Source organism: Orcinus orca, chromosome 10 (assembly GCF_937001465.1).
Source record: "Orcinus orca chromosome 10, mOrcOrc1.1, whole genome shotgun sequence".
Taxonomy (NCBI): Eukaryota; Metazoa; Chordata; class Mammalia; order Artiodactyla; family Delphinidae; genus Orcinus; species Orcinus orca.
The window spans coordinates 56,755,666-56,772,274 of NC_064568.1; the positions used below are offsets into that span (position 1 = coordinate 56,755,666).

The 16,609-nt window shown below is 39.7% G+C and overlaps 1 protein-coding gene across 1 annotated transcript in view; it reads left to right on the top strand.

Annotated features, from left to right (window-relative positions):
• The window catches only part of NEK10 (NIMA related kinase 10), a 321,275-nt gene that overhangs the window by 182,750 nt on the left and 121,916 nt on the right, over nucleotides 1–16,609 (top strand). The window contains exons 28-30 of the mRNA XM_012536668.3: nucleotides 13,062–13,245; nucleotides 13,340–13,426; nucleotides 14,917–14,971. Of these exons, the coding sequence (XP_012392122.2) occupies nucleotides 13,062–13,245; nucleotides 13,340–13,426; nucleotides 14,917–14,971 (326 nt within the window). The remainder of the gene's footprint in view (nucleotides 1–13,061; nucleotides 13,246–13,339; nucleotides 13,427–14,916; nucleotides 14,972–16,609) is intronic.

Genomic DNA, 16,609 nt, shown 5'->3' on the forward strand with positions numbered 1-16,609 from the left:
GACTTTTGCATCTGTATCCATCAAAGATATTGGCCTATAATTTTCTTTTTGGTAGTGTCTTTGTCTGGTTTTAGTGTCAGGGTTATGGTGGCTTCATAGAATGACTGCAGGAGTGTTCCCTTCTTTTCAGTCTTTTGGAAGAGGTTGAGAAGGATTAGTATATATTCTTCTTTGTATGTTTATAGAATTCCCCAGTGGAGCCATCTGGTCCTGGACTTTTGTTTGCAGGGAGGTTTGGGTTTTTTTTAATTATTATTACAGATTCTATTTCACTTCTAGTGATTGGTCTGTTCAATTATCTATTTCCTTTTGATTCAGTTTTGGCAGGCTGTATGTTTCTAGAAACTTTTCCATTTCTTCTAGGTTGTCCAATTTGTTAACATATAATTGTTCATAGTATTCTCTTTTATTTTTTGGGTATTTCTACGGTATTGGTTGTTATTTCTCTTCTTTCATTTTCTTATTTTCTTTCTTTGGGTCCTCTCTCTTTCCTTCTTGGTGAGTTCCTCACTTTGTTAATGTGGTGTTTCACAGCGATTGATTTGTGGATTTGAACCATTCTTGCATCCCTGAGATAAATCCCACTTGATGAAGATGTATGATCCTTTTAATGTATTGTTGAATACGGTTTACTAATATTTTCTTGAGAATTTTGCATTTATGTACATCAGTGATATTAGTCAGTAGTCTTTTTTATTATATCTTGGTCTGGCTTTGGTATAGTGTGATATTGGCCTTTTAGAATGTGTTCAAAAGTGCTTCTCTCTCTGAAACTTTTTGGAATAGTTTGTGAAGGATAGGTGCTAACTCTTTTCTAAATGTTTGGTAGAGTTTACCTGTGAAGGACCTGGTCCTGGACTTTAGTTTGTTGGATTTTTTATTACTATTTTAATTTCATTACTGGTAATTTTTCTGTTCATGTTTTCTATTTTTTCCAGGTTCAGTCTTGGGAGGTTCTACATTTCTTGGAATTTGTCCATTACTTCTTGTTTGTCCATTTTATTGGCATACAATCATTTATAGAACTCTCTCATGATTCTTTGTATTTCTGTGGTGTTTGTAACCTCTCATTTTTCATTTCTGATTATATTGATTTGAACCCTCTGTCTTTTTCTCATTTTTTTCATAGTGAATCTGGCTAAAGGTTTATCAATTTTGTTTATATTTTCAAGACAATTGCTCTTAGATTCACTGATCTTTTTTTTCTTGTATTGTTGTGGGGTGTTTTTTTTTTTTTTTTTTTTTGATCTCTATTTCATTTATTTCTCCTCTGATCTTTACGTTTTCTTTCCTTCTGCTAACTTTGGGTTTTCTTCATTCTTCTTTTTCAAATTCCGTTAGGTGTAAGGTTAAGTTGGGTTTTTTGTTGGTTTTTTGGGGGGAGGGTTGTTTGTTAGGTTTTGGTTTTGGGTGGGTTTTTTTTTTTCAATTTTTTCTTGTTTCCTAAGGTAGGCTTGTATTGCTATAAATTGCAATCTTTGAAATGCTTTTGCTGCATCCCATAGATTTTGGACTGTTGTGTTTCATTTTTGTTTGTCTACAAGTATTTTTTGATTTCCTCTTTGATTTCTTCAGTAATCCATTTGTTGTTTAGTAGCATATTGTTTAGCCTTCATGTGTTTGTGTATTTTGCAGTTTTTTTCTTGTAGTTGATTCTAGTCTCATAACATTATGGTCAGAAAATACACTTGATATGATTTCATTTTTCTTAAATTTACTGAGACTTATTTTGTCACCTAACATGTGATCTATCCTGGAGAATGTTCCATGAATACTTGAAAGGAATGTGTATTCTTCTGCTTTTCGATGGAGTGTTTTATGTATATCTATTAAGTCTATTTGGTCTAGTGTGTCATTTAAGACCAATGTTTCCTTATTGATTTTCTGTCTGGATGATCTCTCCATTGATGTAAGTTGAGTGTTAAAGTCCTCTGCTATTATTGTGCTACTGTCAATCTCTCTAATTATGTTTGTTAATATTTGCTCTATGTATTTAGGTATTTATGTTGGGTGCTTATATATTTAAAATTGTTATATCTTCTTCTTCGCCCTCGATCACTGTAAAATTCTTCAGTCTTTTTACAGTCTTTGTTTTAAAGGCTATTTTGTCTAATTATTGCTACTCCAGCTTTCTTTTCATTTACACTTGCATGGAATACCTTTTCCATCCCCTCACTTTAAGTCTGTGTATGCCTTTTGATTTGAAATGAGTGTCTTGTAGGAAGCATATATGTGGATCTTGCTTTTTTATCCATTCAGCCACTCTGTGTCTTTTGATTAGAGCATTTAGTTCATGTACATTTAAAGTAATTATTGATAGGTATGTATTTATTGCCATTTTGTCAATTGTTTTGTGGTTGTTGTTGTAGTTATTTTTGTGTTCTTTCTTCTTTTGTTCTCTTCACCTGTGGCTTGAGGACTATCTTTAGTGTTATGTTGGGATTTTTTTCTCTTTTTTTTGTATGTCTATCATAGATTTTTGTTTTGTTATTACCATGAGGTTTATATATAGCTATATGCACATATATAAACACACAGATATACATTTTTAAATTTTAAGTTGCTGATCTCAATTTAAATTGCAGAAGGACTTCCGGGAAGATGGCAGAAGAGTAAGACGTGGAGATCACCTTCCTCCTCACAGATACACCAGAAATACATCTACACGTGGAACAACTCCTACAGAACACCTACTGAACGCTGGCAGAAGACCTCAGACCTCCCAAAAGGCAAGAAATCCCCCACGTACCTGGGTAGGGCAAAAGAAAAAAGAATAAACAGAGACAAAAGGATAGGGATGGGACCTGCACCAGTGGGAGGGAGCTGTGAAGGAGGAAAGGTTTCCACACACTAGGAAACCCCTTCGCAGGCAGAGACTGCGGTGGCGGTTGGGGGGGTGGTTAGCAGCCACAGAGGAGAGCACAGCAACAGGGGTGCAGAGGGCAAAGTGGAGAGATTCTGGCACAGAGGAAGGGCCGACTGGTACTCACCAGCCCAAGAGGCTTGTCTGCTCCCCCAATGGGGTGGGCGGGGCTGGGAGCTGAGGCTCGGGCTTCAGTCGGAGCGCAGGGAGAGGACTGGGGTTGGCGGTGTGAACACAGCCTGCAGGGGGTTAGTGCGCCACAGCTAGCCAGGAGGGAGTCCAGGGAAAAGTCTGGACCTGCTGAAGAGGCAAGAGACATTTTCTTCCCTCTTTGTTTCCTGGTGTGTGAGGAGAGGGGATTAAGAGCGCTGCTTAAAGGAGCTCCAGAGACGGGTGCGAGCCGCAGCTAAAAGTGCAGATCCCAGAGACAGACATGAGATGCTAAGGCTGCTGCTGCCGCCACCAAGAAGCCTGTGTGCGAGCACAGGTCACTATCCACACCCCCTTCCGGGGAGCCTGTGCAGCCCACCACTGCCAGGGTCCCGTGATCCAGGGACAACTCCCCCGGGAGAACGCACAGCGCACCTCAGGCTGGTGCAACATCACACTGGCCTCTGCTGCTGCAGGCTCGCCCTGCACTCCATGACTCTCCCTCCCCCCGGCCTGAGTGAGCCAGAGCCCCCGAATCAACGGCTCCTTTAACCCCGTCCTGTCTGAGCAAAGAACAGATGCCCTCCGGCGACCTACACGCAGAGGTGGGGCCAAATCCAAAGCTGAGCCCCCAGGAGCTGTGAGAACAAAGAAGAGAAAGGGAAATCTCTCCCAGCAGCCTCAGCAGCAGCGGATTAAAGCTCCACAATCAACTTGATGTACCCTGCATCTGTGGAATACATTAATAGACAACGAATCAATCCAAATTAAGGAGGTGGACTTTGAGGGCAAGATTTATTATTTTTCCATCTTTTCCTCGTTTTGTGAGTGTGTATGTCTATACTTCTGTGTGAGATTTTGTCTGTATAGCTTTGCTTCCACCATTTGTCCGAGGGTTCTATCCACCCGTTTTTTTTAAAAAATTTTTTCTTAAAAATTATTTTTTATTTTAATAACTTTATTTTACTTTATCTCCATTTCTTCTTACCTTCCTTCCCTCCTTTAGACAAGAATTATCCCAAATTGAGGTGGTGGACTTTGAGAGCAAGATTTATGATTTTTTCCCCTTTTCCTCTTTTTGTGAATGTATATGTGTATGCTTCTGTGTGACATTTTGTCTGTATAGCTTTGCTTCCACCATTTGTCCCAGGGTTCTATCTATCCGTTTTCTTGTTTTTTGGGTTTTTTTCCTCTAAATAATTTTTCTTTATTTTAATAACTTTATATATTTTATCTTACTTTATTTTATTTTACTTTATATGCTTTATTTCTTTTTTCCTTCCTTCCCTCCTTTCTTCCTTCCTTCTTCTCTCCCTCCCTCCTCCCTCACTCCTTTCTTTCTTTCTTTCCTTCTTTCTTTCTACTTCTACTAATTCTTTCTTTCTACTTTTTCTCCCTTTTCTTCTGAGCTGTGTGGATGAAAGGCTCTTGGTGCTGCAGCCAGGAGTTACTGCTGTTCCTCTGAGGTGGGAGAGCCAACTTCAGGACACTGGTCCACAAGAGGCCTCCCAGCTGCACATAATATCAAACGGCGAAAATCTCCCAGAGATCTCCATCTCAACACCAGCACCCAGCTTCACTCAACGACCAGCAAGCTAAAGTGCTGGACACCCTATACCCAACAAATAGCAAGACAGGCACACAACCCCACCCATTAGCAGAGAGGCTGCCCCAAATCATAATAAGTCCACAGACACCCCAAAACACACCACTGGAGGTGGACCTACTCACCAGAAAGAGAAGATCCAGCCTCATCCACCAGAACACAGGCACTAGTCCCCTCCACCAGGAAGCCTACACAACCCACTGAACCAACCTTAGCCACTGGGGAGAGACACCAAAAACAACGGGAACTACGAACCTGTAGCCTGCAAAAAGGAGACCCCAAACACAGTAACATAAGCAAAATGAGAAGACAGAAAAACACACAGCAGATGAAGAATCAAGATAAAAACCCACCAGACCTAACAAATGAAGAGGAAATAGGCAGTCTACCTGAAAAAGAATTCAGAATAATGATAATAAAGATGATTCAAAATCTTGGAAATAGAATAGACAAAATGCAAGAAACATTTAACAAGGACCTAGAAGAACTAAAGATGAAACAAACAATGATGAACAACACAATAAATGAAATGAAAAATACTCTACATGGTATCAATAGCAGAATAACTGACTCGGAAGAATGGATAAGTGACCTGGAAGATAAAATAGTGGAAATAACTACTGCAGAGCAGAATAAAGAAAAAAGAATGAAAAGAACTGAGGACAGTCTCAGAGACCTCTGGGACAACATTAAACGCACCAACATTCGTATTATAGGGGTTCCAGAAGAAGAAGAGGAAAAGAAAGGGACTGAGAAAATATTTCAAGAGATTATAGTTGAAAACTTCCCTAATATGGGAAAGGAAATAGTTATTCAAGTCCAGGAAGCACAGAGAGTCCCATACAGGATAAATCGAAGGAGAAACATGCCAAGACACATATTAATCAAACTGTCAAAAATTAAATACAAAGAAAACATATTAAAAGCAGCAAGGGAAAAACAACAAATAACACACAGGGGAATCCCCATAAGGTTAACAGCTGATCTTTCAGCAGAAACTCTGCAAGCCAGAAGGGACTGGAAGGACATATTTAAAGTGATGAAGGAGAAAAACCTGCAACCAAGATTACTCTACCCAGTAAGGAACTCATTCAGATTTGATGAAGAATTTCAAAGCTTTACAGACAAGCAAAAGCTGAGAGAGTTCAGCACCACCAAACCAGCTCTACAACAACTGCTAAAGGAACTTCTCTAGGCAAGACACAACAGAAAGAAAAGACCTGCAATAACGAACCCAAAACAATTAAGAAAATGGGAATAGGAACATACATATTGATAATTACCTTAAATGTAAATGGACTAAATGCTCCCACCAAAAGATACAGATTGGCTGAATGGATACAAAAACAAGACCCATATATATGCTGTCTAAAAGAGACCCACTTCAGACCTAGAAACACATACAGACTGAAAGTAAGGGGATGCAAAAAGATATTTCATGCAAATGGAAACAAAAAGAAAGCTGGAGTAGCAGTTTTCATATCAGACAAAATAAACTTTAAAATAAAGACTATAAGAAGAGACAAAGAAGGACACTACATAATGGTCAAGGGATCGAACCAAGATGAAGATATAACAATTGTAAATATTTATGCACGCAACATAGGAACACCACAATACATAAGGCAAATACTAACAGCCATAAAAGGGGAAATCGACAGTAACACATTCATAGTAGGGGACTTTAACACCCCACTTTCACCAATGGAGAGATCATCCAAAATGAAAATAAATAAGGAAACACAAGCTTTAAATGATACATTAGACAACATGGACTTAATTGATATTTATAGGAAATTCCATCCAAGAACAACGGAATACACATTTTTCTCTAGTGCTCATAGAACATTCTCCAGGATAGATCATATCTTGGGTCACAAATCAACCCTTGGTAAATTTAAGAAAATTGAAATTGTATCAAGTATCTTTTCCGACCACAATGCTATGAGACTAGATATCAATTACAGGGAAAGATCTGTACAAAATACAAACACATGGAGGCTAAACAATACACTACTTAATAACGAAGTGATCACTGAAGAAATCAAAGAGGAAATCAAAAACTACCTAGAAACAAATGGCAATGGAGACACGACGACCCAAAATCTATGGGATGCAGCAAAAGCAGTTCTAAGAGGGAAGTTTACAGCAATACAATCCTACCTTAAGAAACAGGAAGCATCTCGAATAAATAACCTAACCTTGCACTGCAAGCGGTTAGAGAAAGAAGAACAAAAAAAACCCAACGTTTGCAGAAGGAAAGAAACCATAAAAATTAGATCAGAAATAAATGAAAACGAAATGAAGGAAACGATAGCAAAGATAAATAAAACTAAAAGCTGGTTCTTTGAGAAGATAAACACAATTGATAAACCATTAGCCAGTCTCATCAAGAAAAAAAGGGAGAAGACTCAAATCAATAGAATTAGAAATGAAAAAGGAGAAGTAACAACTGACACTGCACAAATACAAAAGATGATGAGAGATTACTACAAGCAACTCTATGCCAATAAAATGGACAACCTGGAAGAAATGGACAAATTCTTAGAAATGCACAACCTGCCAAGACTGAATCAGGAAGAAATAGAAAATATGAATAGGCCAATCACAAGCACTGAAATTGAAACTGTGATTAAAAATCTTCCAACAAACAAAAGCCCGGGACCAGATGGCTTCACAGGCGAATTCTATCAGACATTTAGAGAAGAAGTAACACCTATCCTTCTCAAACTCTTCCAAAATATAGCAGAGGGAGGAACACTCCCAAACTCATTCTATGAGGCCACCATCACCCTGATACCAAAACCAGACAAGGATGTCACAAAGAAAGAAAACTACAGGCCAATATCACTGATGAACATAGATGTAAAAATGCTCAACAAAATACTAGCAAACAGAATCCAACAGCAGATTAAACGGATCATACACCATGATCAAGTGGGGTTTATTCCAGGAATGCAAGGATTCTTCAATATATGCAAATCAATCAACGTGATACACCATATTAACAAATTGAAGGAGAAAAACCATATGATCATCTCAATAGATGCAGAGAAAGCTTTGACAAAATTCAACACGCATTTATGATAAAAACCCTGCATAAAGTAGGCATAGAGGGAACTTTCCTCAACATAATAAAGGCCATATATTACAAACCCACTGCCAACATCATCCTCAATGGTGAAGAAATGAAAGTATTTCCACTAAGATCAGGAAAAAGACAAGGTTGCCCACTCTTACCACTCTTATTCAAGATAGTTTTGGAAGTTTTAGCCACAGCAATCAGAGAAGAAAAGGAAATAAAAGGAATCCAAATCAGAAAAGAATAAGTAAAGCTGTCACTATTTGCAGATGACATGATACTATACATAGAGAACCCTAAAGATGCTAAAAGAAAACTACTAGAGCTAATCAATGAATTTGGTAAAGTAGCAGGATACAAAATTAATGCACAGAAATCTCTGGCATTCCTCTACACTAATGATGAAAAATCTGAAAGTGAAATCAAGAAAACACTCCCATTTACCATTGGAACAAAAAGAATAAAATATCTAGGAATAAACCTACCTAAGGAGACAAAAGACCTGTATGCAGAAAATTATAAGACACTGATGAAGGAAATTAAAGATGATACAAATAGATGGAGAGATATACCATGTCCTTGGATTGGAAGAATCAACATTGTGAAAATGACTCTACTACCCAAAGCAATCTACAGATTCAATGCAATCCCTATCAAACTCCCACTGGCATTTTTCACAGAACTAGAACAAAAAAATTCACAATTTGTATGGAAACACAAAAGACCCTGAATAGCCAAAGCCATCTTGCGAAAGAAAAGTGGAGCTGGAGGAATCAGGCTCCCTGACTTCAGACTACACTACAAAGCTACAGTAATCAAGACATTATGGTACTGGCACAAAAACAGAAATATAGATCAATGGAACAGGATAGAAAACCCAGAGATAAACCCACACACATATGGTCACCTTGTCTTTGATAAAGGAGGCAGGAATGTACAGTGGAGAAAGGACAGCCTCTTCAGTAAGTGGTGCTGGGAAAACTGGACAGCTACATGTAAAACTATGAGATTAGATCACTCCCTAACACCATACACAAAAATTAGCTCAAGATGGATTAAAGACCTAAATGTAAGGCCAGAAACTATCAAACTCTTAGAGGAAAACATAGCAGGACACTCTATGACATAAATCACAGCAAGGTCCTTTTTGACCCACCTCCTAGAGAAATGGAAATAAAAACAAAAATAAACAAATGGGACCTAATGAAGCTTCAAAGCTTTTGCACAGCAAAGGAAACCATAAACAAGACCAAAAGACAACCCTCAGAATGGGAGATAATATTTGCAAATGAAGCAACTGACAAAGGATTAATCTCCAAAATTTATAAGCAGCTCATGCAGCTTAATAACGAAAAAACAAACAACCCAATCCAGAAATGGGCAGAAGACCTAAATAGACATTTCTCCAAAGAAGATATACAGACTGCCAACAAACACATGAAAGAATGCTCAACATCACTCATCATTAGAGAAATGCAAATCAAAACTACAATGAGATATCATCTCACACCAGTCAGAATGGCCATCATCAAAAAATCTACAAATAATAAATGCTGGAGAGAGAGTGGAGAAAAGGGAACCCTCTTGCACTGTTGGTGGGAATGTCAATTGATACAGCCACTGTGGAGAACAGTATGGAGGTTCCTTAAAAAACTACAAATAGAACTACCGTATGATCCAGCAATCCCACTACTCGGCATATACCCTGAGAAAACCATAATTCACAAAGAGTCATGTACCAAAATGTTCATTGCAGATCTATTTACAATAACCCAGAGTTGGAAACAACCTAAGTGTCCATCATCAGATGAATGGATAAAGAAGATGTGGCACATATATACAATGGAATATTACTCAGCCATAAAAAAATGAAATTGAGCCACTTGTAATGAGGTGGATAGACCTAGAGCCTGTCATACAGAGTGAAGTAAGTCAGAAAGAGAGAGACAAATACCGTATGCTAACACATATATATGGAATTTAAGAAAAAAATATCATGAAGAACCTAGGGGTAAGACAGGAATAAAGACACAGACCTACTAGAGAATGGACTTGAGGATATGGGGAGGGGGAAGTGTAAGCTGTGACAAAGCGAGAGAGAGGCATGGACATATATACACTACCAAACGTAAGGTAGATAGCTAGTGGGAAGCAGCCGCATAGCACAGGGAGATCAGCTCGGTGCTTTGTGACCTCCTGGAGGGGTGAGATAGGGAGGGTGAGAGGGAGGGAGATGCAAGCGGCAAGAGATATGGGAACATATGTATATATAAAACTGATTCATTTTGTTGTAAAGCAGAAATTAACACACCATTGTAAAGCAATTATACTCCAATAAAGATGTTAAAAAAAGGAAAAAATAAATAATAAATTGCATTTTAACAATCCTGCAATCTAAGTTCTCTCCCACCATGATTTCTGTTTTTGACATCATATTTTACATCATTTTTGTTTTGTGTACCCCTTAATTACTTGTTGCTGACTAAATGCTTTTATTGCTTTTGTCTTTTAACCTTTCTACTATCTTCGTACATGTATATTTACTTTTACCAGTGAGACTTTTCCTTTCGTAATTTTTCTGTTTTTAGTTGGGCCTTTTTCACTTGGAGAAGTACCTTTAACATTTCTTGTAAAGCTGGTTTGGTGGTGCTGAACTCTTAGAGCTTTTGCTTGTCTGTAAAACTCTTCATCTCCATCAAATCTGAATGAGAGCCTTGCCAAGTAGAATATTCTTGGTTGTAAGTTTTTCCCTTTCATTATTTTACTATATCATGCCACTCCCTTCTGGCCTGCAGTTTCTGCTGAAAAGTCAACTGATAGTTTTATGAGAGTTCCATTGTATGTAACTTCTTGCTATTTTTTTTGCTGCTTTTAATATTCTTTCTTTATCTCTAATTTTTGCCATTTTAATTACAATTGACTTGTTGTGGTCCTCTTTGGGGTGATCCTGTTTGGGACTCTCTGTGCTTCCTGAACCTGGATACCTATTTCCTTTCCCAGGTTCAGGGAGTTCTTCAAATATATTCTCTGCCTCTTTCTCTCTTTTCTTCTTCTGGTACCCCTATACCCTATAATGTGAATGTTAGCATGTTTGACATTGTCTCAAATGTCTCTTAACCTATCCTCATTCCTCTTTTTCTTTTTTCTCTCCAGCTTCAGTGATTTCCACTACTCTGTCTTCCAGCTCACTGATCTGTTCCTCTATATCATCCAATCTACTGTTGATTCCTTTTAGTGTTTTCTTCATGTCAGTTATTGTATTCTTCATCTCTGTTTGGTTCTTCTTTATATTTTCTAACTCTTTGTTAAAACTTCTGACTTCTCACTCTGTTCATTCAATCTTTTCCTCACTTCTTTGATCATCTTTATCATCAATCATTACCTTGAACTCTGTATTGGGTAGATTGCCTCTCTCTACTTCACTTAGTTCTTCTTCTGGGGTTTTATCATGTTTCTTCTTTGGGAACATATTCCTCTGTCACCTCATTTTGTCTAGTTTTCTGTTTTTATTTCTGTGTATTTGGTAGGTTTCTTAAATTTCCTGACTTTAGAGAAGTAGTCTTTTGTAGGAAACATCCTATGCATCCTGGCAGTACACTCCCCTCTGTCAGCAGAGCTATGTGCTCTAGGGTTGCCCCCTATGTGGGCTGCATGGGTCTTCTTTTGTGGCAGGTTGACCACTGTGAGTGCTCTGGTAGGTGTGGCTGGCCCCTGGTCTAGTTGGTTGCCTGTCAGCTGCTGGTTGTTGGGGCCGGGTCATGACACAGCTGACTGCTGAGCCACTGGTGGTGACATAACTAATGATGGCCCACTGGTGGTGGAGCTGTGGGTCCTGGGGTGGGTGTTGTGGAGCCTGTGTTCCCATGTCTAGTGTTGGCCTGCTTTGGGGCTGATTTCTGACACAGCTGGCTGTGGGTTCTGAGGTTTCTCAAAGCTGTTGCTGGTCCACTGGTGAGTGGGGCTGGATTCCAGGGTAGCTGGCTTAGGGGCCCAAGATTTATCAGAACTGGTTTTGGTCTATTGGTGGGCAGGGCCCAGGCCCAGGAAGTCCTAGGGCTGATGTAGGCTTGCTGATGGGTTGGCTGGCTCCTGACAAGGCAGGCTGAAAGTTTGCAGTGGTCATGGTACTGGTATCTGCCCACTAGTTTGTGGGACCAGATCACAGGGTAACTAGCTGGAAGACCTGAGGATCCCTGGTCTAGTGCTTGTGCATTGGTGTATGGGGCTGGTTTCTGGGCCTTCTGGTGGACAGGGTCTTTTTCCATGGCAGCTGTGGGCTCAGGGGGTCTTATGGAAACTGGTCTGCTGATGAGTGGAGCTATATCTTCTCCTGACTATCTGCTTGATCTGAGGCTTCCCAGCACTTGCTCCTACAGGCTGGTGGGCAGGGCTGGGGCCAGTCCTAGTGCTGATAAGCTGGAGGGAGGACTCCACAATGGCACTTGCAGCAACAGTGTCCACATGGTAGAACGAGCTCCCCAAAGTGGCCACCGTCAATGTCCATGTCCCCAGGGGAGCTCCACGTGCCTCCTTCTCCTCTGGAAGACTCTCCAAGATCAGCAGGTGGGTATGACCCAGGCTCCTTTCAAGTAATTTCTTATTCCCTAGGTGCTGGAGTGTGTGAACTTTTGTGTGTGTCATATAATAGTGGAGTCTCTGTGTCCTCCTGTCTTCTGGCTCTCCTGAAAGTAAACCCAGCTGGCCTTCAAAAACAAATGTTCTGGGGTCTTGTCTTCCTGGTGCAGGACCCCCGGGATGGGGAGCCTGATGTGGGGCTCAGACCCATTTCTCTTTGGTGAGAACCTCTGCAATTGTAATTATCTTCCCGTTTGAGGGTCACCCACCCAGAGGTATGGGTCTTGACTTACCGTGTCCCTGTCCCTCCTACCTGTCTCGTTGTGGTTCCTTCTTTATATCTTTAGTTGTAGAAGATATTTTCTGTTAGATTCCAGTCTTTTTCTTCAATAGTTGATCTGTAAATACTTGTTGTTTTGGTGTGTCCATAGGAGAAGGTGAGCTTAAGGTCTTTCTACTCCTCCATCTTGGCCACCTACCTCCAGAATTATTCTACATTTCTATTCCTTAGTGCTACATTTTCTTTTGTCAGATTGCACAGACCTTTGTTACTCAGCATCTTGCCACATCCATTCTTTTTTGTCCAGTGGTAGCTTGCAGACCCACTTTTTGTAGTTATGGACTGAATGAATTCTATAGCATATGTATAGGTGGAACTAAGGATGCCACTTCAGCACAAATATTTGTAATAATACTTTAGTCATTTTAATATATATTCTAATGAGTTTTAAGTCCTGCAGAAGAAAGGAAAGAAGTGGGTATTACCAACTGAATTTCTCTTTCAGGAATCCTTTGAGAAGGCAAGCTTGAGTAGAAGCAGCAGTGGAGCAGGAAGCCTGAAAAGTGAGCTTTCAGAAAGCACAGACCTGCCGCCTGAGGGCTTCCAGGCCCCCTGTGATAAGGACGAAGACCGAGCCTGTGCTGGAATCTTGTCAGATGATAACTTCAACTTGGAAAATATTGAGAAAGGTATTTCTAGTGAAAGGGTTACAACAAGAATGAACTCTTGACTTCTTTCTGTTTCAAGGTTCATTTTCTCTTTATTTTTTTTATTAATGTGCAGATATATATTCAGAGTTCGATGATGAATTGGACACTTTGGATAACTCAAGCAGCTCCAGTTCAAGCCCTTTGAAGGAATCTACATTCAGTAAGTTTTCTTTTTACCAGTTTGTGGGACTTCAGCAGGTAGAGGTCTGGGAATCATACTTGGGAGTCAAGTAGATGTCATCACACTTACATAAATGAGTAGTTTGTTTCTCAGGTGTAATGCTAATTAGGACAGGTGTGTCTGTCAGTCTTACAGAGCCCAAAGGCCAACGGGCACTGTGGTCTTCCATTGCCTCCAGTCAAATGAACAGTTTCATTATTTCTTCCAGCAAATGCAGGTTCTAACTGGGGAGTGGAGATAACTTATTTGGAGACAGACTAAATAACCACAGGAGTAATGGAAGTGACCTTTCATGAGTCTGTTGATTAGAGGTCAGAAACCTGGAGAAGAAATTAGTCTTGGTGTAGACTAAGTTTTGTACAATTTTATTTACATTAATATAAAGGGATATATTTTCCTTAAAACACTAAAGTAAAATAAATGTTTTAATTGTTTAGAATTATAAAAAGAAGCTATGTAAATTCAGTAAATATGTTCATCTTTACTCTTAATTTGAAACAGTAAAAAAAAAATCAGACTGGGGTATGAGAAAGTAAAGATATATTTAGATAAAATTTAAAGAATCTTCCTCACAGAAAGATAGGATTCAATTCCCTGAACAAATATGAAACTGAAATAAAAGATCAGTTAAAATAGAAAATGGAGAGAAAAAAATAACTCTTTAAAAAGAGTAAATTGATGGAATATTAAATAAGATAGGTAGAAATACTCTGAAATAAATTAAGTCTAAATAATCCCCTCTCATCAATGACTATACTGTGAAAATTTCATAATAAATGGTTTAAAATAGTGTCCCTAAGGATCAGAGTAGAACTCTAAGGATTTTGCTTCATTCTTTGTCCCTTTCGAAAATTAATTGGTCCATAAAAATGGAGAATAGATGTTCCAGATTTTCTGGGGCAACCCCAAATTCCAACACTCTGTTCTGTTTTCCCTATAAATTCCTGCCTGATAAATAAAATGTCTTGATTTGCAATTGGGAAAACATGAATATTATGCAGTAAAAATATTTGTGCATTTAAACATATGTAGGAAATTCTAGAAGCAATTAATTACTAACTGAGATGAATTTTTAGATGATGGGATATTATGTATCCCCAGTAACAAGGGTGGGGAGGGTCAGTGGGGAAGTGATAAAGGAAAGTTGGACCCTTACACTTTCATGTGGTTACTTCTAGCTTTCTTGGTAAGGGATTTAGGATGATTATGACACAGATATTTTATGAACTTTTTAGCTACTAACAATGGAGTTTCTTTGTTTAGCACCTTTTCTTTGAGAAAAGACCTTTAAACAAACCTGTCAAGTAAATAGTAATATGCAATATTATATTTTGCTGATGCTATAATAAATGAAGACAGTCTTTACAGTAGGTACAATTGGTTAGATATTTTTTAAACAAACAAATGAGTGAATAAATAAAAGATCTGCCACAGGAAAATGTTAAGTTATTTTTATTTTATTGTTTCAGTCACTTTAAAGAGAAGTTTTAGTGCTTCAGGAGGAGAAAGACAATCCCAAAAAAGGTATGTAGACATTGAGCTCCTAGAAATATTTTTAGACTCTGCAGAGCTGAGCTTTTGGTGGCTAAATTGATGCCTGATAACAGAAGTTATGTGGGTATGTGGTACCAGAGGCTATTGGAGCCCACCCTCCCAGAACTGATTGTACTTTACCAAGGAGTGTACTGGGAAGAGCACTAAGCTTGGGCCTGGGTTTTAGTCTGGCTTTGTGATCCTCAGCCACTCAGTTAGTCTCTCTGAGCTCAAGGGTGGCCCAGGGAGGTAGGGCTTCATGAAATCATCTGGAGGTGTGGCTCCTTATACCTTGTTTTTCTACACCCCTGGGGTATAGGTCTTATGCTCATTGCAAACGTGGCAAATGTGGATCACATCACACCCACATCCAGCCAGCAGGAAGTGGGATGGGAAATAGAGACATGCCCTTCATTTTATGGATATGACCCAGACGTTGTGTTCTTCCCTCCTGCTCACAGATCAGTGGCCACATCTAGCTGCAAGGGAGAATGAATATGTTTGGAGGATTCTGTTTTAAAAGACGGAATTGTTATTTTGGAATGACTAGCAGTTTCTGCAATAGTTGTCTCTTGGGCTAAGAACTAAAATGAAACTCTTTGATTTGGCCTTTTGCAAGTCCCTGGTAACCTTCATAAGAGCTGTTCAATGGCCTTGGGTGAGGCTGGTGGTGGGAAGCCTGATCATGGTGGTTTTAGAAGTTACAGAGGCAGAGATGGAGAGCAATTGAAGAAAGGAGTGGGCTGACAGTGAGCTGGTAGGGAATGTTTGATGGAAAAGGGCCTTCTAGGATCAGGATGACTGTGGGGTGTGTGGACTGAGGAGAAGCAGCTTATGGAGAGGAGAGATTGAAGATGGTTCCCAGTCTCAGAGCAGCTTGGAGCTAGAGAGCAGGCCTGAAGGGATAGCCATCAACTGTGTCTGAAGAAAGAGAGGCAAAGATAAAATTAAGCTAGAGAGGCAGAGGAGAGGGATATTAGGGAAGATTGTACTTGGTGTTTTTGATTTTGGACACACAAAGCATTGAGCGGTAGCTTGCAGTGAGCAGCGGCTGGAAGCAAGACCTTAGTTCCCTGACTGGGAATCAAACCCTGGTCACCTGGGTGGAAACCAGGAATCTTAACCGCTAGACCACAGGGACAGCAGCTAGAGTCTAAATCCCCAGTCCTTGTCTGCCTTGTAAGGAGGAATCTGACAAGGAGACAGTTGGTATAGAAGAAAGTAAAGTGTTTACTAGAAAAGCAGAGTAGATGCGGAAAGACACACTGGTGAACTCAGCAAGAGAGTTGCAGAAGTCCCGCCTTTGGGAAGTTTAAATCCTTTATAAGGGGGCAGTCTTCTGGGCCTTTGTCTTCTTGGCCAATCGACTTGCTTTGACCCCATGGCTAATTTATCTCAGGACCCTCCCCTCCGTATGCACACACACCTCAGTCAAGATGGATTTCATCACAAGGGTGTCTGGGAGGGAAAACAGCAAGACATTATGGTCTGGCCTCCCCTGCCTTTTTGACCCCATGGAGCCTTCCTGCATACCTGTAGTGCTTTCCTTCTTCCAAGGATGGGAAATGTGTGACTTCTTGATCTTCTAACAGAGTTTAGCCCCTCTTTCTTCCTGCCATAAAATTGTCC